General features: G+C 50.7%; 1 protein-coding gene across 1 annotated transcript; it reads right to left on the bottom strand.

The window, feature by feature from the left end:
• Positions 1-3,969: 3,969 nt before the first annotated feature.
• Positions 3,970-19,991, bottom strand: LOC136648376 (protocadherin-10-like). The gene is made up of 4 exons (XM_066624484.1): positions 17,385-19,991; positions 4,948-5,000; positions 4,749-4,837; positions 3,970-4,229 (listed from the first exon to the last, which is right to left on the bottom strand). The coding sequence occupies exons 1-4, from the start codon at positions 19,989-19,991 to the stop codon at positions 3,970-3,972; spliced, it is 3,009 nt and encodes a 1,002-aa protein (XP_066480581.1).
• Positions 19,992-20,366: the final 375 nt, after the last annotated feature.

Below are 20,366 nucleotides of genomic sequence, written 5' to 3'. Positions count from 1 at the left end.
ACTATATCAAGGATACTTGCAAACAAGATGTAGTCTTCCCACAGACCAAAATGTCACCCATAGGCAATTACCGCTTGCATGATCAGACAGGGACTTGTGTGCAGCATTCCATTCATGTCTCTTTCCCCCCTCCTGGTCCAACCAGACAGAAAATGAGACTGCAGTTTTGATGAAAGTACCCGAGAGCCTTCCTAATTTCTGCCACCTGCACACAGGAGACTCAAGATTAGTCCTGCAGCTCTTTTGTTCTTCGGCATTCTGCCCTACTAGATGGCTTGTGTCACCTTTGCCCTGGAAAAAAAGATTAAGGGCACAATCCTAATCAACTTTCCAGCACTGGCCTCGCCACAGTGCAGCCCCAAGGTAAGGTAACAAACATGCTCTTGCCTTGAGGAGGCTCCCTTGATCACCTTCCCACTGCAGGATGCAGTGCACCCCACAGTGGCACAGCTATGTCAGTGCTGGAAAATTGGTTAGGATTGCACCCTAAGTGGATGCAAGTACCAGACTTCTCCTACAGAGAGCGCTAACAGTGACAGACACCCCGTAGGGGGTCCTCCTCACAATCTGTGTCTCCATTGTTTGATTCCCCGAGCTACAAGTCCAATGTACGGAGGAACTATGCATAAAAATTCCCCGAATTCATGAGGATCCTTAGGTTACAACCCAGAGTTTCCATGGATTTTCAAAATTACCAAGCTGTCCACAACCCACACTACACAGATGTGTCTCTCACTGCGCAAACTCAGTGTGCATCTTGTTCCCATGTTGCCAACCCCCTGGTTCTGTTCATCCCTGTCTCCACCTAACACCTCACCCAACCTCACTAACATCCATCCAATCAAGTCCAAATTTAACATATCCAACACTATACATAGCCTACCAAAATGTATTTGTTGAAAGTTTTTAGAATAAAAATAATTCATATGGCACTGATTCCTAAAGTATAAATGCTTTAATATTTCAAAATAAGCTTGTCAGGGTTGTTTCAAATCTCCTGCTCCCAATTGGTGTCCATCCCATTATTCTTGGGGGGGGGGGGGGTGTCCACTAACCACAGATCACTAACAGGGTCAATTTTTCCATCTCCATTACCCTTAGACAGAGAGGAACCCTTGTATTTGGTAATCTCCTATCCATCGCTGTGCCAGAACCACCTTTCAGAGCGCGATACCATAGTCTTTCGAGACTGAAGGTTGCCAATACAATACCTATCCATCTCCACTTCTGCAGCCAGTTCAGCTGCTGCTTTAAAACCTTGGCAATGTGGAGAAAATATAAACAAGCCCCAAACTGCATGTGCCTTCAACTAAAAGGAGGACAGGCCAATGGATTAGAATAATATTGTCTGTGATAGTGAGGACGGGGGCTTATGAGAAGGGGTTGAAAGCAAGACTTTCCAGTAGGCCACTTTTGCCCCCTCAAGGTAATATTGACATTGTCCCTTTTCCCATTTTCTATTGTCTTATTACCACCGTTTCTAAAGGTGGAGTGTTTGTTTCAAGATCCCTTTTGCCATGAAAATTAGCCAAGCTTGGGGAAGCAGAGTAGGGGAGGCTTGGCCTATTTAAAAAGCATTAATTGCCACCACCCACCAAAATTGTACTATCTGTAGAGCATGGTAATTTTGAAAATCCTTGGCAACTCTTAGCTACCATCTGACTTGTACCCAGAACGCCTTTGCTTGCAGAAAGAAAGATAGCATAGCACATAGGGTAACCAGACGTCCTCTTTTCCAAGGACATGTCCTCTTTTTTAGCCTTGTGCCCTGGAAAAGAACTTAAATGTCCTCTTTTTCCCTGTGAGCAGGCAGCACTTAGCCTTCTTGTAATTAATAAATTATATGTAATCAATTATATGTAATAGTTTTAAATTTAATAAGTAATATAGTGTTTACATTAACCACAGGAAATCAATACACGAGTGTTTTTAGCTTTTATTTTGCCATGTCCTACATTTTCCCTGGATGCCCTACATTTTGGGGTGCCTTGTCCTCTTTTGTGCTTATGACATCTGGTCACCCTGATAGCATAGCTTGCCCCCTAACCTGGTTGATTACAGAATCCTTGTGGGAGAAGCAAAGGCATCCATTAACCTTGGGAGCTTCATGGGGCTTCAGAGCTGCAGAATTGTCTCCTTGCTAGCCTTGCCCCTTATGAGTATTAGCAGGATGGTCTGTGTATGGCAGGTTTCATCAGAGCCCAGGAAAAGCATGACATGTATGACTAGGTGTAGAAATTGGGCTTCCTGAGTTATTCAATTTGCACTGAAAAAAGAACAGGTTTTCAACCCTTATGGCTATCTTCTTGAAAATATGTGGAAAATTGAAATATCAGAAGCTGGAGGGAGTGGAGCTGAGTAAGAACTCAGGGCTAGGGGTAGTCTCAGTCCTCTGCATTGTCTTTCCCTTCCTCTGACTAGTGAAAATAGAATACAATGTGCAAAATAATAAACAGGGCAAAATAAATTATGCAGAACAAGATAAATTACAAAAATTTTGCATCATCTGTACAGATCATACTTTTTTTAGTGCAGGATTTGGATTGCCCATGTACAGAATTTTAATTTTTCTAGAACAAGGTACACTGAACCCTTACTTTCAGGTCACTATTTTTCTTTGGATAGTTGAGGGGGATTAGGCTCATGCAATAATACATGCCCATGTTGGGAAAATGCACTCCTAAATACATCAGGTTGGTTGAATCTAGAGGACTCTTGACTGAGCAGCTTCTGTCTCATTCTACCACCAAAACCAAAGATTGATATCCAAAATTAGTATGAAGGGCAATGATGGTGGCTGTGAGAACATTGTTAGCACTCTTTGAGCCCTAGCCTCTGCATTTCTACTCAGAAGTAAGTCCCATTATGGCCAATGGAGCTTGTCCCCAGGTAAATGCGGATAGGATTTCAGCTTTCCTCCATTTCATCTCTCTCCCACAGCCCAATCCTATGCATGTCTACTCAGAAGTAAATCCCATTAGAGTCAATGAGGCTTACTCCCAGGAAAGTGTGGATAGGATTGGGCTGCCAGACATCAATCACTACACTCTGTTCTCAAGAAAACAAATCCTTTTCGAACCTGGTCATTTCCAATCACAATGTTAATGTCAATTGAAGAGACTTTCTGTCCAAGCATTATGTTGTTTTGCTTCACATTCTAATGAGTGTAATCAAAAATTCAACCACCCGGCAATGTTTTGTCTTTTGATGAAATAGGAAATAAATTGATTGGTTTTTGTATACTGGGCGCTACCCCGTCTCCAATAAGAAATTATTCACACTTTCCAAAGAAATAAGATCTTCTTGCTGAGGGTGCACAAACAGCTACCAGCTTTAACACAAGTATTTTCTTGGCTTCCCAGGATCTTTCACCTTGCAGCCATTGTGCTGCACTAACCAAATGAGGAACACACAGAGGTGCACGTGAAACATTCAAAAAGACCAAGAAGAAAAGAAACCACGACATTTACAAAACCGAGCAGTTGCTCTAAGACTTACTGAGATGTACAGGACACCACACTGTTCTGACTTCCAGACCCTCCTCCCTTAAACCTTATGAGATCTATTGTATAAGACAAAAGTGTTCATGTAACGCAGGGTGACCAGTAGCAATGTGCCAGGCATGTAGTATCTCCCACTCAGAACTGCCACCAACCCTGTCTGATGAAACAGAAATAATTCCATTTGTGTTCTTTCGATTTCATTCCTTCTCTCAATTCCAGAGCTGCCCACCGACACGTCTCTCTAGTTTCTTTACCAATTGCAATGGCAGTTGATATCCTAACATCACAATGTCCCACGTTCATCAAGCTTTCAAGGAAGGTGGCCCATAGAGAAGATCTAGCCTCAGCCTTTTATACTAGGCAGAACAGTGCAGGTGGCTAAGGCCAGAAATCTCATCCTGGCTTCACCAGCATCAAGGTCAGCACCTGGGCATCTTCGGCACCCTCTATCGACCACGAACAAGCGTTATTTCAGGTTATTGTTAATAACCATGTTGTCGTGTATATCACAATAGGTGGTCATTTTCTTCCTTTTCCCAAAAGTGGAGAAGCTATTCTTGGCCTCTTGCTCCACAAAAATGGGTCCATCCTTGTTGGCATGCATGGTTGGTGTCCCTGGAATATATACATTGTGTTGGTAATCTAGAGGTGAGATGTGCTGTGGGTACAGAGGGGCGTAGCGAGGGGTCCAGACACTGTTGGAGGCTGCGGGTGCCTTCTGGAGCTCTATGAAAAACAAAATGCTATTTAGTAACAGAAGGAAAGCATCAAGGGAACAGGATACATCAAATATCACCCAAATTACAAGGCATGCCTAGCAAATGCTCCATTCTGTTCCATATATCATATTTCAACTTGCCTTAGAAATTTCTAAGACTTCAATCCTACTTACCTGGGAGTAAACGCCATTGAACAAAATGGGACTTACTTCTGAGTAATCATGTATAGGTTTGTGCTGTCAGACACCAAAATTCAATGGCTGCTTTAAGGGCTGGGACATGGAGGGGCTTCTATAACCAGCTCCTCTGTGGAGCTGTTCTTGCCATAAGGACGCCCCGCAATCCCATTCCTCCAAATGGACACACCATAGCTTAGTTCTGCCACTATAGATTCCCCTAGAGCAAGAATGGCTAACAGGAGAGCTCCACAAGAATAACGGAGGCAAACACTTGATGAGAGTTTGTTGGCTCAGAAGTTACAGGTGCCATTGGGCTCAATTCTGGGACACAAAGGTCCAAAACTCACCAGAGACTGGAGTGACCAATGTGCGTAACCTATCGTGTTCTTTCTGAACTCCTCGTCGGACGCCCCCAACATCCTCTAGACTTTGCGAGCTAAAAATGAGGAGCAAGGAAACAGAGATAGCCTAGATTAAGGTCATCACTCCTAACAGGATCAGCAATAATTGCTCTGAGCTGAAATGACCCAAGCCAGCCCCCAGTACCTCTTCAACGTTGATTGCTTAGATGGCAACCGGTCCGTATTGGGCTGTTTCATCTGCAAAGGAGAGAGGAAAAGGTGTTGAACAGAATGTCCATCTTCATGATGCTTGACCGCTGATTGCTGTCCTATCGGCATTTTGAGCTTCCAATAGGCTGCTTGCAACTGCGATGACAAGTAGTCATGCTTGACAGCAGGGGCATCAAAGATAAGCCCTGGTGGGGGCCTTATTAGTTTCCAATACCGTACTTCAAAAAAAAAAAAAATTACTGAACTGCTTTCAAGGCTTCAGATAAGAAACTGGTGACTTCAGCAAGGTGAAGAGGCTGATTCGCCAAAGGCTGCTGCTTCCCCCCCCTTCTGCCCCCATCCCTGCCATTCCCTCTAAACGGCAGCGTGAATGTCAAGGATTGTTACAAAAATAGAAGAGTACAGAACAGCAGAGCGGAGTGGAATCAGGTCTTTGCTCTTTGCCAACATTTGCAGCCACTGGATGTGGGGGGCGGGGGGGGGAGTGACCTGGGGCCATCAGAAAAGGAGGCTTGGATAACAAGGATGTTTGGGCTGGGGAAATTGAAATACTCTGTTTTGGCAGGTGAGACAGTGGTGGTTGGTAAGCAGTGACATGGGAAAATGGAGGTTGTGGTGAATACCTCCCCCATTTTTTGCATATTTTCCCTTATTTTTGGACATTTCTAACCCCCAAGAGCCCCTTTGGGAAGCTGTAACTCCATAGAACACCAGAGTTTGATGGGACCTTTGAGATCATATAGTCCAACCCCTAGCTTAGCGCAGACAACTGCTATTGCAGCCCTGACACAAGGCTTTGCTTGAAAACCTTCCTTTGAGGGAGAGCCTACAACAGCACAAGGCAGAGACTGCCTGGTATCATAGATGCAACAGCCATTATTTTGGGATGCTCTTCTGCAGTTCTTCATTTGAAATGTCATTCCCAGTAAGCCATTGTGTAGAATGTAGATGAATCTGAGTTTCCCCCAAGACAATAGCTCCTAGTCATAAGAACATAAGAACAGCCCCACTAGATCAGGCCATAGGCCCATCTAGTCCACCTTCCTGTATCTCACAGCAGCCCACCAAATGCTCCAGGGAGCACACCAGATAACAAGAGACTTGCATCCTGGTGCCCTCCCTTACATCTGACATAACCCATTTCTAAAATGAGGAGGTTGCACATACACATCATGGCTTGTAACCCGTAATGGATTTTTCCTCCAGAAACTTGTCCAATCCCCTTTTAAAGGCGTCCAGGCCAGACGCCATCACCACATCCTGTGGCAAGGAGTTCCACAGACCAACCACCATAGTCAATCATCCTGCTGAGATTGGCATGTTCCCAACAATTGGGCAGCCAAGCCAAGTCTAGGTAAAATGGAAGGCTGGAACAGCCAGGAGGCGTCTGCTAAGCCAATAAGGTAACCTCACAACATCATCAAACCTGGCTTTCTTAAGACTGAGAACAAAGAGGCTTGGATGCGTTTGCCCATAGAACCAGTAGCCGGTTTGCAGAAAGCACACAAGGCAACAGAGACTGTATTTCTAGCTAGATGTATTTAGCTTGTTTTACTTGCTCTTTCCACACAAAGCTAACCTGCAAACTATCACTGCTGGTGTGCTTTTCTCTTTAGTAGCTATCTGACTCTCCATGCTGGGCGTTACTAGTTACTGCATCCAATTTTCTCAGGCTATCTCATTGTGGCCATCCCGCCAAGTACAGTCATTTTTCATCAGCCTGCTTGTTGCATTTCTTTCCACCCATTCCCCCATTTTATTTAATCCATTTTTCTTTGTGTTTTTAATAAACTGTTTTAATTTATTGCGCTGTTACATCTGATTACTCCCAGGCACTTCTACAATTTGGTTTTAGAGAAGAAGACTTGGGATCTGTTGTCTCCTGGGATGGGAGTTTTCTTAGCAGTTTTCCTCATCCAGTTTCCTCCAACTGGAATGGCTGTAGCAGATATCTAGCAATCCACACACACGCACCCCATTCAGCCCAGTAAATCAGTGAAGCAGAGAGCAAGAAGGGATATACTGAGCTTGAATCTCTAGGTGCTACTCTGCTAACCAACTACTGTAACAGGGGGTTAAATGGCAAGGAAATGAGAGTTTTCAATTCCTCAGGCCTAGAAGGGCAACTGGCGGGGGGGGGGCAGCAGGCTGAAGACAGCAAGAGAATATATTAAAGGATTGGGGTTAACAGGAGCGACTGGGCAGGCGAAATTGAGAGTATGGTATGGGGAAATAAGGGACTGGAAGGAGAGGCGTTGGGTAGTCCACCCCCTAGCTTAGTAAAGAAGGAAGCTAGTGATGGTACTGGGGGGTTGGTGAGAAAGTAAGAGAGCTGGTAAAGATATTTTGGCAGGCAAGATGGACAAAAAGAAAGAAGCATAAGTTGGCAGGCCATTTAATGGGGAAGTGACCAGTGCTAGGAAAGGCAACTAACTTGGAAAGCAATGGTGGAGCTCAATCCTTCCTGAAAGCACTACTCCCTCCCTACTATGGTACTTATGGAGGTGAAAGAAGGATTTGTGCATATGCAGAAGCACACTTTGAGCCTAATCCTAGCCAACTTTTTAGCGCCAATGCAGTGTAGGTAAGGAGGTGGCCTCCCACCACCACAGGATGCCCTTGTCCCGTCAGCACAGCCACATCAGTGCTGGAATGTTGGATAGAATTGGGTCCTTTGTTACCAACACCTCGTTGAGCCAGAAATGAGCTCTGCCCCTGCACAGGTCCGTGTGGAACTCACCTGCTCCAGTGCGCACTACTCCTTACACTGGCACTAGCAGGTCGACGCAGACGTTCCCACCAGTGGGCCTAGTCAATGTGCTAACATGCTTTACAGCATGTTTGTGACAAGACTGCATGGCAGAGCAATTGCTCCGCCAGTGCAGGGGCACCACAGGAATGCGCCATAAGTCTGATGCACCTGCTTTGAAGCAAACTTATTAGAATTTGAAGCTTAACTTATTAAACAAATCAAGCTGAGAAGTGCTTCACTGACAAGTCCAAGGAGAAAGACGTCTACAAGGTGGTTCTCACATGCACACACATCATTTGCTGTCTCATCACTCCATGACTCAGCACTTGATTACTCTCAGCTGAATGTGTGAACTCTCTCCCTTGAAGAGCCTTGTGTTTGAACTGATGCTAACTGACAAGGAACTTCCTGCTTGTGGTGAGTCATCTATTACGGCTGCTTTGCACATGCATCCTCTAATGCAGGGGTGCCCAAACCCCAGCCTGGGGGTCACTTGCGGTCCTTGGGGGCTCCCAATCAGGCTCTCGGGGAGCCCCCAGTCTCCAATGAGCCTCTGGCCCTCTAGAAACTTGCTGGAGCCCTTGGTAGCCTGATGCAACTGCTCTCAGCATGAGTATGACTGTTCGACCTTTCACCTGAGCTGTGGGATGAGGGCTCCCTCCACTACTTGCTGTTTAACGTCTGTGATGCAGCAGTGGCAGCAAAGGAAAGGCTGGCATTGCTTTGTGCAAGGCCTTTTATAGGCCCTGAGCTACTACCTTCATTCATTCATATAAGTTCCATCTCTAATAAATTCATGTATGTAAATTTATTCAAATTTTAAATGTAAATTAATTCTTTTTTTCCCTGGCCCCTGACACAGTGTCAGAGACCTGATGTGGCCCTCCTGCCAAAAAATTTGGACACCCTGCTCTAATGCTACAGTCAATAAGTGGACGTGCATGAGTGAACTAGCCCAAGCAAGGTCAAGTTCCATGAGATATGAAAGATGTCCATTTTTCCAAAGACCAGCTGTGAACATAAGAACATAAGAACAGCCCCACTGGATCAGGCCATAGGCCCATCTAGTCCAGCTTCCTGTATCTCACAGCAGCCCCACGAAATGCCCCAGGGAGCACACCTGATAACAAGAGGCCTGCATCCTGGTGCCCTCCCTTGCATCTGACATAGCCCATTTCTAAAATGAGGAGGTTGCACATGCACATCATGGTTTGTAACCCATAATGGATTTTTCCTCCAGAAACTTGTCCAATCCCCTTATAAAGGTATCCAGGCCAGATGTCGTCACCACATCCTGTGGCAAGGAGTTCCACAGACCAACCGCACGCTGAGTAAATAAATATTTTCTTTTGTCTATCCTAACTCTCCCAACACTCAATTTTAGTGGATGTCCCCTGGCTCTGGTGTTATGTGAGAGTGTAAAGAACATCTCTCTATCCACTTTATCCTTCCCATGCATAATTTTGTATGTCTCAATCATGTCCCCCCCCCCCCTCAGGCGTCTCTTTTCTAGGCTGAAGAGGCCCAAACACTGTAGCCTTTCCTCATAAGGAAGGTGCTCCAGCCCAGCAATCATCTTAGTTGCTTTTTTTTTGCACCTTTTCCATTTCCACTATATCCTTTTTGAGATGTGGCGACCAGAACTGGACACAATACTCCAGGTGTGGCCTTACCATTGATTTGTACAACAGCATTATAATATTAGCTGTTTTGTTCTCAATACCTTTTCTAATGATCCCAAGCATAGAATTGGCCTTCTTTACTGCTGCCGCACATTGGGTCGACACTTTCATCGACTTGTCCACCACCACCCAAAGATTTCTCTCCTGATCTGTCACAGACATCTCAGAACCCATTAGCCTATATGTGAAGTTTTGATTTTTTGCCCCAATGTGCATGGCTGTGGAGTTTTTTCAGTAGTCTTTGTTGAGGGACCATGTTGAACGCCTTCTGAAAGTCCAGATATATAATGTCCACGGGTTCTCCCGCATCCACATGCCTGTTGACCTTTTCAAAGAATTCTAAAATGTTTGTGAGGCAAGACTTACGCTTACATAAGCCATGCTGATTCTCCCTCAGCAAGGCCTGTTTGTCTATGTGTTTTGAGATTCTTTCTTTGATTAGGCATTCCACCATCTTACCCGGTATAGATGTTGGGCTGACTGGCCTATACTTTCCCGGGTCCCCCGTCTTTTCCTTTTTAAAGATCGGCATGACATTTGCTATCCTTCAATCCTCTGGCACTGCGGCCGTTTTGAGGGACAAGTTACTTATTTTAGTTAAGAGATCAGCAACTTCATTCTTCCATTCCTTAATAACTCTTGGGTGGATGCCTTCAGGGCCCAGTGACTTATTGATATTTAATTTATCAATGAGGTCTGAAACATCTTCTCTTTTAACCTCTATCTGACTTAATTCCTTGGTCAGGAGGGGCAATTCGGGCAGCAGTATGTGCCCTAGGTCTTCTGCCGTGAAGACAGATGCAAAAGAACTCATTCAATTTCTCTGCCATCTCTAAGTCTCCTTTTATCTCCCCTTTCCTTCCCTCACCATCCAGAGGGCCAACCGCTTCTCTGGTGGATTTCCTGCTTCTAACATATTTGAAGAAGCTTTTATTATTTCCCTTAATGCTGCTGGCCATGTGTTCCTCATAGTCTCTCTTGGCCTCCCGTATCACCTTCTTACATTTCTTTTGCCACAGTATGTTCCTTTTTATTCTTCTCATTAGGGCAAGACTTCCATTTATGGAAGGAAGCTCCCTTGCCCATTACAGCCTCTCTAACTTGGCTGGTTAGCCATGTAGGCACCCTCCTGGACTTAGTCGAGCCCTTCTTCCTTTGCGGTATACACTTCCACTGGGCCTCTATTACTGTTGATTTGAGCAACCTCCATGCACTCTGTAGAGATTAGACTCTTTTTTACCTTCCTTTTCAACCTCCTTCTAAGCAGACTCCTCATTTGAGGGAAGTCCGCTCGTCGGAAGTCAAGGGTTTTTGTGAGAGATTTACCCAGTAAATCTCTCACCCAACTTGCATGTCGAAACGGATCACAGCATGATTACTGCTCCCCAATGGCTCAGTAACATTGACATCTCTAACCAGGTCCTGAATACTGCACAATATTGAATCCAGAGTCACCTGTCCTCTGGTGGGCTCCATGAGTAGCTGCTCTAAGGCACAGTCATTTAGCATGTCAAGGAATCCGGTCTCCTTTTTGTGACCAGAACACAAATGGACCCAGTCAATATGAGGATAATTGACATCCCCCATGATTACAACCCTGTCCCTCCTTGTCACCTCCCTGATATGTTTCCTCATTTCAAGGTCCCCTTCTGGTTTCTGGTCTGTCTGGTTTCTGGTCTGGAGGACGATAGTACGCCCCCAGTATTACATCACTCCTTAGGCCTGCTAATTTAACCCATAGAGATTCTATGGAGTTTGACCCACCTTCAATCTCTACTTTGCTGGATTCTATCCCTTCCTTAACATAAATGGCCACCCCACCTCCAACACGCCTTTCCCTGTTCCTCCTGTAGAGTTTATAGCCCGGGATTGCGGTATACCACTGATTCTCCGCATTCCACCAGGTTTCTGTTATGCCCACTATGTCAATGCTTTCCCTTGTCACCAGACATTCCAGTTCACCCATCTTTGCTCGGAGACTTCGGGCATTTGCATAAAAGCATTTGTACATGGAATGCCCCAGGATGGGCTGCTTATTCGCTCCTTTATCTGTGCATCCTCTCATTGTGCCAAACTGTCTATCACATCCCATCATGCTACCATTCCCAATTTCTTCTCCTACTCTGTCTTTGCCTTGTTGTTCTCTAACCTCCCCATCCTCGTCCCATAGGGATGAGGAGTCCCAAACCAGATGCCCCTCAGCTCCTATCAGCCTTCCCCCAAGGATCAGTTTAAAAGCTGCTCTGCCACCTTTTTAATGTTATGCGCCAGCAGTCTGGTTCCATTCTGGTTCAAGTGAAGCCCGTCCCTCTTGTACAGGCCCCACTTGTCCCAAAACGTTCCCCAGTGCCTAACAAATCTAAACCCCTCCTCCCTACACCACCTTCTCATCCATTCATTGAGACCCCTGATCTCCACCTGCCTAGCTGGCCCTGTGTGTGGAACAGGTAGCACTTCAGAGAACGCTACCTTTGAGGTCCTGGCTTTCAGCTTCCTACCTAATAGCCTAAATTTGGCCTCCAGGACCTCCTGGCTACACTTGCCCACACCGTTGGTGCCAACATGCACCACAACCGCTACCTCCTCCCCAGCAGTATCTACCAGCCTGTCTAGATAAGAAGTGATGTCCGCAACCTTCGCACCAGGCAGGCAAGTCGCCATGTGGTCCTCACATCCATCACAAACCCCCCTCTCTATGTTTTTAATAATCGAATCCCCCACTACAAGAAGCCTCCGACCCACCTCCTGCTGAGGAGTATCCTGAGTGTGTTTGGATACTTTTTGCACTTCTGAAAGCAGGTGGAAGGTACCAAGGGAGCAGAAGAAACTGAGTAGATTTCAGCTGTCCATCTTCACCTGATTTTTCTGCACTGGATGATAGTATCCTTAATATCCTTGATAATTATAGCTGAATGTGACTCCATTGTTTGATGTGGTATCAGGTAGTATGAAAGAAAGTTCTATCTGTGGTTCTACGATGGGCCAGCCTTATATGCAACAAGTCTTCACTGCATGTTGCAGTCATCCTAAGATGTGGCAGTCCCTAGTTGGCTGGGACCCATAAAACTCAGGCCCCTCACCTTCCATAAATCCAGAGCTGGAGGCCCTGAAACTGAGGGTAATTGTCAGAGAAGCAGAGGTTTGGCTCATGGGTAGATCACTGTTTCTCAAAGGTGGGCCACAAGTGAATTTCAGGTGGCTCCCCATTCATTTCAATATTTTCTTTTTAGTTTATTATAATTGATGCCAACATGGTATATGACTACATTTGGGGAAATCTGTACTTTTAACAGGCTGCAATGTATACACTTTTAATAATGGTAGTCAATGGGGCTTACTCCTGGGTAAGTGTGGATAGAATTGCAGCCTAGGTTTGTTAAAAAAAAAAAAAAATTTCCTGTTTGATGATGTCACTTCTGGCCATGACTTCACTTCCAAGTTAATGACATCACTTCTGGTGGGTCCCAACAGATGGTCATTCTAAATTTTTCCTGTTTGATGATGTCATTTCCAGCCATCACTTCACTTCCAGGTTAATGACATCACTTCTGGTGATGACCCAACAGATGGTCATTCTAAATTTTTCCTGTTTGATGATGTCATTCCCAGCCATCACTTCACTTCCAGGTTAATGACATCACCTCTGGTGGGTCCCGACAGACTGTCATTCTAACAAAGTGGGTCCTGGACTACAAAGTTAAAGAAGCACTATAGGTTATCATGGAGCCTCCCAAGCTTTGAGCCAAAGACGGGGCCTCGCCTGTGCGTCTTGTGACACCGAGGGCTAGCTAGGGGGCGCTCGCCTGACTGCCTGGTGGGGCGCCTCTAAGCCGCCTTCCTCGCATTCCCCGGAAGTGCGGGGGTGGCGGAGCTGTGAGCGGCGAGGCGCGGCGCGGCGCTGCTTTGAACGGGCCCTCATTGGCATTGCGCTTCTGCGGAGCGATTTCTGTAATCTGGGTGTCGGACTCGCTGGCTTGTGAAATGGAAGCGCCGCTCGCTCGCTCGCTCGCTCGCTTACTTCGAAAATCCCCAATTATGGCCCTATTGTGATGCCCTTGGACTTAATGCGCCCGCCTCGTTGGCACGGGGGTCACGTCCAGGAAAACGCGCGCTCTCCGTCCCTGCCTCCCCCCCCTCCCCGCTCGCTGTGCCACCCGCACAGGAGAGGCCTGGGTCAAGCGGGCCAGAGGCGTACCAGCCCTTCCCCGGATGAGCCAGGTCGGGGAAGAGGCGGCCGCATCATCCCCTGAAAGGGGGGGCCTTCTGTCGCCCGGGCTGGCTGCCTCTGACCCGCAGAGCTCAAGGGGAAATGCCAGGAGCTCGTGGGGACAGCCCTCTCCTCCTCCATCCTTTCAGCAAGGCCCGAGGATTCCCCAGCCCGGCTCCAAGGCTGCCTGCTAGTACTGCTGCTTGGAAATCCTGAACTTGACCCATGCAGAGGAAAGGAGTGCGCAGTCATAAAGCTGGCATGATGGGGCGGGGGGAGGGGCTGATGTACAACATGGTCTTGGCTTTGGGGGGGACAACCTGTCCCTCTGAAAAAGCCCAATCCTATGCATGTCTACTCAGAAGTAAGTCTCAGAATAGTCAGTGGAGCTTACTCCCTGGAAAGTGAGGATAGGATTGCAGCCTTAAAACGATGAGGCCCTTTCTAGGGTGTGTCTTTCTGGAACAGGGCTCACCCTACTGCAGGAATCACCAAGCTCGCTTGGAGGATACTTCCGCCCTACTGGGAAGCAGGGGAGTCTGCCCATGAAGCAGGAGGGAAAACTGAAGCCAAGGCCAAAGCTGAGGCTACAGGCTGGAGTCTTCCAGTGGCTGCTGCTGGTGTCTCTTCTGTATTTTTTTTAAAGATTGTAAGCCCTCTGGGGACAGGGAACTATTGGTTGATTGATTTTATTATGTAAACCGCTTTGTCAGTACAGCGGTATAGAAGTACTGTACTCTTACTACAGACCCGTTTTTTGAGAAATCCCATCTACATTAATCTCAGGCTGCAATACTAGCCATACTTTCCTGGGAGTAAGCCCCACTGACTCTAATGGAACTTACTTCTGAGTAGACATGGGTTTGGGTTCTAAGGCTGCAGTCCTATCCACACTTTCCTGGGAGTAAGTCCCATTGACTAGAATTGGTAGTAGACATGCCTAGGATTGGGCTGTCAGTCTCTGCCTCTCATATCCTTCAGATGTGGGACATATAACTTTCTCTTCTCCCCCTCCCTACGCCAGCACCACCCCGAGCAGGGCGAGGTCGTTTTAGTGACTCTGCTGCTTTCTCTTCGGTCCGCCCGTGGCGGAGAGGTGTGGAAATCAGCTCCGCACACCAAGTCACTAAGGGGAGTTGGTAACTGACTGGAGGCAAATCGCATTAGCATATTAGACAACCGTGTCCAATGATCCAAGGGAAAATGTGGAAAGAAGACCTGTCTCCAGAATGTCTTGTGCTCGTCTGAAAAAAGGGTTATTTGGTTAAAAGTTATTTTGGGGGGGTAAGTGGATTAGACTTTTCATCCTCATCCATCCTGAGTAATCGCGTTATTGAAAGAGTTTTTCATCAGAGAAATTAGACGTTATTCATTTATCTGCTTAACAAATGTTGACACCAAAATCCCTTTCAATCTGTCATATTTTTTCTTCCTCCCAGAGCAGCCCATCCATCCTTTTGCGCCATCCCCGCGATCGGCTCGCTGAGAGGCGACGCGTTGCTCTCCCTCCCTCCCAACAAAGCGCCTTCCTCTCCCTCCCCTCCTCCTCTGACAGCACTTCAGCCTTCATTTCCAGAGATGCCGGTAGGGCGGCGGGGTCCTGCGCAAACGGGATCGCAAACCGGGGCAAGAGCGAAGAGGGGAGGCAGAAAGAGCGGCCTGGCAAGCGCCGCCTTAACCCTTTCCCTGCCTGGTGCATGACGAGGGCGGTCTGAGCAACCCCAGGGCGCAGTGTCCAGGAAAGCCCAGGCCTTGATGAAATGAATCGGGGCTTCCTATTCATTCCAAGCGAGTTTGCACGGGCAGACTGCGCTAATCCACAGAGAGAGAGCTTTGTCAAATGTAAACCCAACCCTTTGCAGGATAAGGGCCCGCGATCACCGCCAGGCCTTGGCCCTGTCTGCCACTCTGTCCATCCCTGATCCCCATGCCATACGTGTTTACTCGGAAGTAATTCCCACTGGGTTCAGTGTGGCTTGTTCCCAGGTAAAGGTGCAGAGAACTGCAGCTTCAGAGCCCAATCCTGTGCACGCCTACTCAGACGTACGTCCTATTATAGTCAATGGGGCTTACTCCCAGGTAAGTGTGGATAGGTGGTGGTGTCTACTTGAATATCTTCTGTGCTCTCAGTTGAAGGGCTCTAGAGCCCAAGCCTAGGCATGTCTACTCAGAAGTAAGTCCCATTATAGTCAATGGCATTTACTCTCAGGTGAATGTGGATAGAATTGCAGCCTTCGGGTACAATCCTAAGCATGCTTACCTGGGAGCAAGTCCCAAAGAGACTTACTTCTGAGTAGACATGCATAGGATTGAGCTGTTAGTCCAGTGGTGTCTTGCTTGAATGTCTTCTGTGCTCTCAGTTGAAGGGCTCTAGAGCCCAAGCCTAGGCATGTCTACTCAGAAGTAAGTCCCATTATAGTCAATGGCATTTACTCTCAGGTGAATGTGGATAGAATTGCAGCCTTCGGGTACAATCCTAAGCATGCTTACCTGGGAGCAAGTCCCAATGAGACTTACTTCTGAGTAGACATGCATAGGATTGAGCTGTTAGTCCAGTGGTGTCTTGCTTGAATGTCTTCTGTGCTCTCGGTTGAAGGGCTCCAGAACCCAATCCTGGGCTTGTCTACTCAGAAGTAAGTCCCATTATAGTCGATAGGGCATACTCCCAGGTTAGTGTGGCTAGGAATGTAGCCTTAACCCGGTGGTGTTTGCTTGAATATCTTCTGTGCTGGAGCCCAATCCTAGGCATGTCTACTCAGAAGTAAATCCCATTATAGGGGGGGCTTACTCCCAGGTAAGTGTGGATAGGATTGCAGCCTTAGCCAGATGGTGTTTGCTTGAATATCTTCTGTGATCTCGGTGGAAGAGCTCTAGAGCCCAATCCTAGGCATGTCTACTTAGAAGTACGTCCCATTATAGTCAATGGGGCTTACTCCCAGGTAAGTGTGGTTAGGATTGCGGCCCTAATGCCCCGTGGCTGGGTCACTCATTGCGCGCGCACACACACACACACCCCTGGCCATGGTGATGTGCTGAGGAGGCGGGCTGGCTGGGAGGAAAGACAGCGAGCTGCGAGGGAGGGGCAGCAGAGACAGGCAAGCAGGCAGGCAAGCAAGCGGCGGGGCCGTCAGGAAGGGGGAGCTGTCATCTCGCTTGACAGAGCCGGTGCCGGATTGCTGGGCGCGCGCCCGGCTCCGGCTTGACGAGCGCGCGAGCCTGGCTTCTGAGCGCTCCCCGTTCGTCCCACGAATTCAAAACGAGGCTGACGTCTTCCAAATAATTAGCTACAGCGGCGAGAAGCCTGCCGGAGAATCTCTCGCCGCCTGATGGTTACTCGTGTCGACGCTGCCACTTGATCAAAGGGCCGCGTAATTAGCTTTAAAAAGTGGCGCCGCAATGAAGAGAAGCCGTCCTGCTCGCATCTCACGTCGGGGGGAGGCGGGGGAGGAGGGAAGGCTTCTCTGAGCATTTCAGGGGGACTCGGCCCGCACTTTCCCGCACATATCCCCCCAGTGGCGTCGCTAGAGGGGGGCAAAGCACTCAGCTTTGCAGGGAGCCTCCCTGCAGCGTGCAAGCGGCCCCGCCCCCTCCATTCTGGGAGGGGGAGCAGGTAAAGGTGCAAAACGCCTCCGTTTTGTTCCCCAGCCCGGAATGGAGGGGGAGGGGCCTCTTGCACGCTGCAGGGAGGCTCCCTGCAAAACTTAGTGCTTTGCCCCCCTCTAGCTACGCCACTGCATTTCCCTCCCCCCCCTCCCGCCCAAAGGGATTACCTGGCCGGAGGGCTGTATGGCTGAGTTGTTGGCCCCTCGCTGCCCCTTGCCCGGAGCCGGGGGCAGGTTCTCGGCGGCCTTCTCGTTGTTCCTGGGAGGGGCTGCCGGGCTGTAGGGCTTCAGGAACATGAAGTCGCTCTTGGCCGACTCCGGGGTCAGGCAGACTTTGTAGCAGTAGCCGGGAGGGCCCCCCAGAGCCGCGCCCTCCCCGCAGCCGGTGGCGCCCTTGTTGCCCGAGGAGATCTGGGGGTTGATGTTGTTGGAGTTCTTGAAGACGTCCGACGGGGGGGCCGTCGAGTGGTCGCAGGAGCAGCAGCCCCCGCAAGGCGGGAGGGAGCAGCCGTAGTCCTGCAGGGTGAGCCTGCCCTTGTGGCACTTGATGACCGTGAGGATGACGATGGCCACCAGGAAGGTGAAGGAGACCGAGCCCAGCGAGACGATCAGGTAAAGGGTGAGGGTGGAGGAGGCCGCCTCGGGCCCCAGCGGGAACTCGCTGAAGTCCGACAGGACGTCGGGGACGCTGTCCACCACGGAGAGCAGCAGGGACACGGAGGCGGAGAGCGGGGGCTGCCCGTTGTCCCGTACCTGGACCAGCAGGCGGTGCCTGGGGGCGTCCTTCTCCAGGAAGGCGCGGAGAGTGCGCACCTCGCCCGTGTAGAGGGCCACGCTGAAGAGGCTGGGGTCGGTGGCCTGGACGATCTGGTAGGAGAGGCGCGAGTTCTGCCCGGCGTCCGCGTCCACTGCCGACACCTTGCCCACCAGGTAGCCCGGGTCGGCCGAGCGGGGCACCAGCTCCACGGCCACCGAGCCGTTGCGGGGCACGGGCGCCACGATGACGGGCGCGTTGTCGTTCTGGTCCAGCACGAAGACGTGGACGGTGACATTGCTGCTGAGAGGCGGGAAGCCCGCGTCCTGGGCCAGCACGCGCACCTGGAAGCTGCGGATCTGCTCATAGTCGAGGGAGCGCAGCGCGTACATGTGCCCGCTGTCCGAGTTGATGGACACGTAGGTGGCCACGGGCATGCCCTGGATCTGGCCCTCGGCGATGGAGTAGGACAGGTAGGCGTTCTGCTTGCAGTCCGGGTCCAGGGCGCTCACCGAGCAGATGGACGCCCCGGGCGCGTTGTTCTCTAGCACGTACACGCTGTAGGAGGGCTGCACGAAGCGCGGCGCGTTGTCGTTGATGTCCGACACCTGCACGTTCAGCACCTTCCTGGTGGACAGCGCCGGCGAGCCCAGGTCCCGCGCCGTGATGCTGAGGTTGTACTCGGGCACCGCCTCGCGGTCCAGCGCCTCAGTGGTCACAAGCGTGTAGTAGTTGTGGAAGGAGGACTGCAGCTGGAAGGGCACGTCGGGGGCGATCTCGCAGCTCACCTTGCCGTTGTCGCCGGAGTCCCGGTCCAGCACGCTGATGACGGCGATGACCGTTCCCGGGGGCGCGTCCTCCAGCACCGGCGTGGACACCGAGGTGAGGGTCACCTCCGGCGCGTTGTCGTTCACGTCCAGGAGGTGCACCAGCACCCGGCAGTGGACGGCCACGGCCGAGGGGCCCCGGTCCTTGGCCTGCACGTACAGCTCGTGCAGGCTGGCCCGCTCGTAGTCCAGCTGGCCCTTCAGGCGCACCTGCCCGCTGCGGGGCTCCACGCTGAAGAGCTCCCGCACCCTCGGGGGAGCGTGACCGCTGAAGGAGTACTCGATCTCGCCGTTGGGGCCTTCGTCCAGGTCCGTGGCGTTGAGCCGGATGACCAGCGTCCCCTTGGGCGCGTCCTCCGGCAGGCTCACGCTGTAGGAGGACTGGTCGAAGACGGGCACGTTGTCGTTGGCATCCAGCACGGTGACCACCACCCGAGCCGTGCCCGACCGCTCCGGGAGCCCCCCGTCCAGGGCCGTCAGCAGGACCCTGTGGCTGCGCTGCTGCTCGCGATCCAGGCTCCTCTCCAGCACCAGCTCGGCGAACTTGCTGCCGTCGCTGCGGGTCTGCACCTCCAGCGAGAAGAAGCCGTTGGGGCTGAGCCTGTAAGTGCGCAGGGAGTTGGCGCCCACGTCCGGGTCCTGCGCGCTCTCCAGGGGGAAGCGGGCCCCCGGCAGCGCCGACTCGGTCACCTCCAGCACGTACTCCTGCCAGGGGAAGCTGGGCGCGTTGTCGTTGATGTCCAGCACCTCCACCTCGATGCGGTAGAGCTCCAGAGGGCTCTCGATGACCAGCTGCAGGTGCAGGAGGCAGGGCCCGCCGGCCTCACACACCTCCTCGCGGTCGATCTTCTCGTTCACGAAGAGGATCCCGTTCTCCAGGTTCACCTCCAGGTGCTGCTTGCTGCCCGCCCGGGACACGATGCGGAAGCGCCTGGCCGACAGCTTGGACACATCCAGCCCCAGGTCCTCGGCGATGTTGGCCACGAAGGCTCCGTGCTCCAGCTCCTCGGGCACGGAGTAGCGGAGCTGGCCGGCTGCGGGGGCCGGAGCCAGAGCCAGGCAAGAAGTTAGCAGGAGCAACAGCGCCAGCCGCCCCCAATTCCCAGCGCAGCCCCGCAGGCTCCGGCAGAGCCCCGGTGCCCCCGAGCCTCCCTCCCGGCGGGGAGTCCCGCGGTCTCCAGCGGGCGCAGGCATGGGCGGGCTCCGTGCGGACGCGGCAGAGCGCGGCCGCTGCAGCCTCAGCTCCCGCCCTGGCGCGTCTTCATCATCAATGGACTTGGACTTCCAAGTACTTTCCGCGGGCGGGCGGGCGAGCCGGCAAGGGAGGACCCACCTGCCAGTTCAGCACCGCATTGGTGGACAGCGCCGTCGAGCCCGAGCCGAGCGGCTGAGCCGAGAGCTGGCGGAGTGGTTAACCCTTGGGCTGCCGGGGAGGCGGAGGAGGCGGTGGGGAGGGGGCGTGAGAGAGTGAGCGAGAGCGACGCTGCTTTAATTCTTATACCGGGGAGGCTGCAATCATTTCCATGCAGCAAAAGGTCAGGTACCTTCCCAGCGCATCGCGGTGCGTTT

The sequence above is a fragment of the Tiliqua scincoides genome, chromosome 4 (genome assembly GCF_035046505.1).
Source record: "Tiliqua scincoides isolate rTilSci1 chromosome 4, rTilSci1.hap2, whole genome shotgun sequence".
In the NCBI taxonomy this organism is placed as follows: Eukaryota; Metazoa; Chordata; class Lepidosauria; order Squamata; family Scincidae; genus Tiliqua; species Tiliqua scincoides.
Note: the sequence above shows the minus strand (reverse complement) of the source record. Positions and strands in the feature narration are given on the sequence as shown.

Coding starts and splice junctions, on each gene's coding strand:
- LOC136648376 (XM_066624484.1), bottom strand. CDS start 19,991: ATGCCTGCGCCCGCTGGAGACCGCGGGACTCCCCGCCGGGAGGGAGGC. Junction 5,001..17,384: donor CCATACAGCCCTCCGGCCAG/GTAATCCCTTTG, acceptor TCTCCTTTGCAG/ATGAAACAGCCCAATACGGA. Junction 4,230..4,748: donor ATTGGTCACTCCAGTCTCTG/GTGAGTTTTGGA, acceptor TGTTTTTCATAG/AGCTCCAGAAGGCACCCGCA.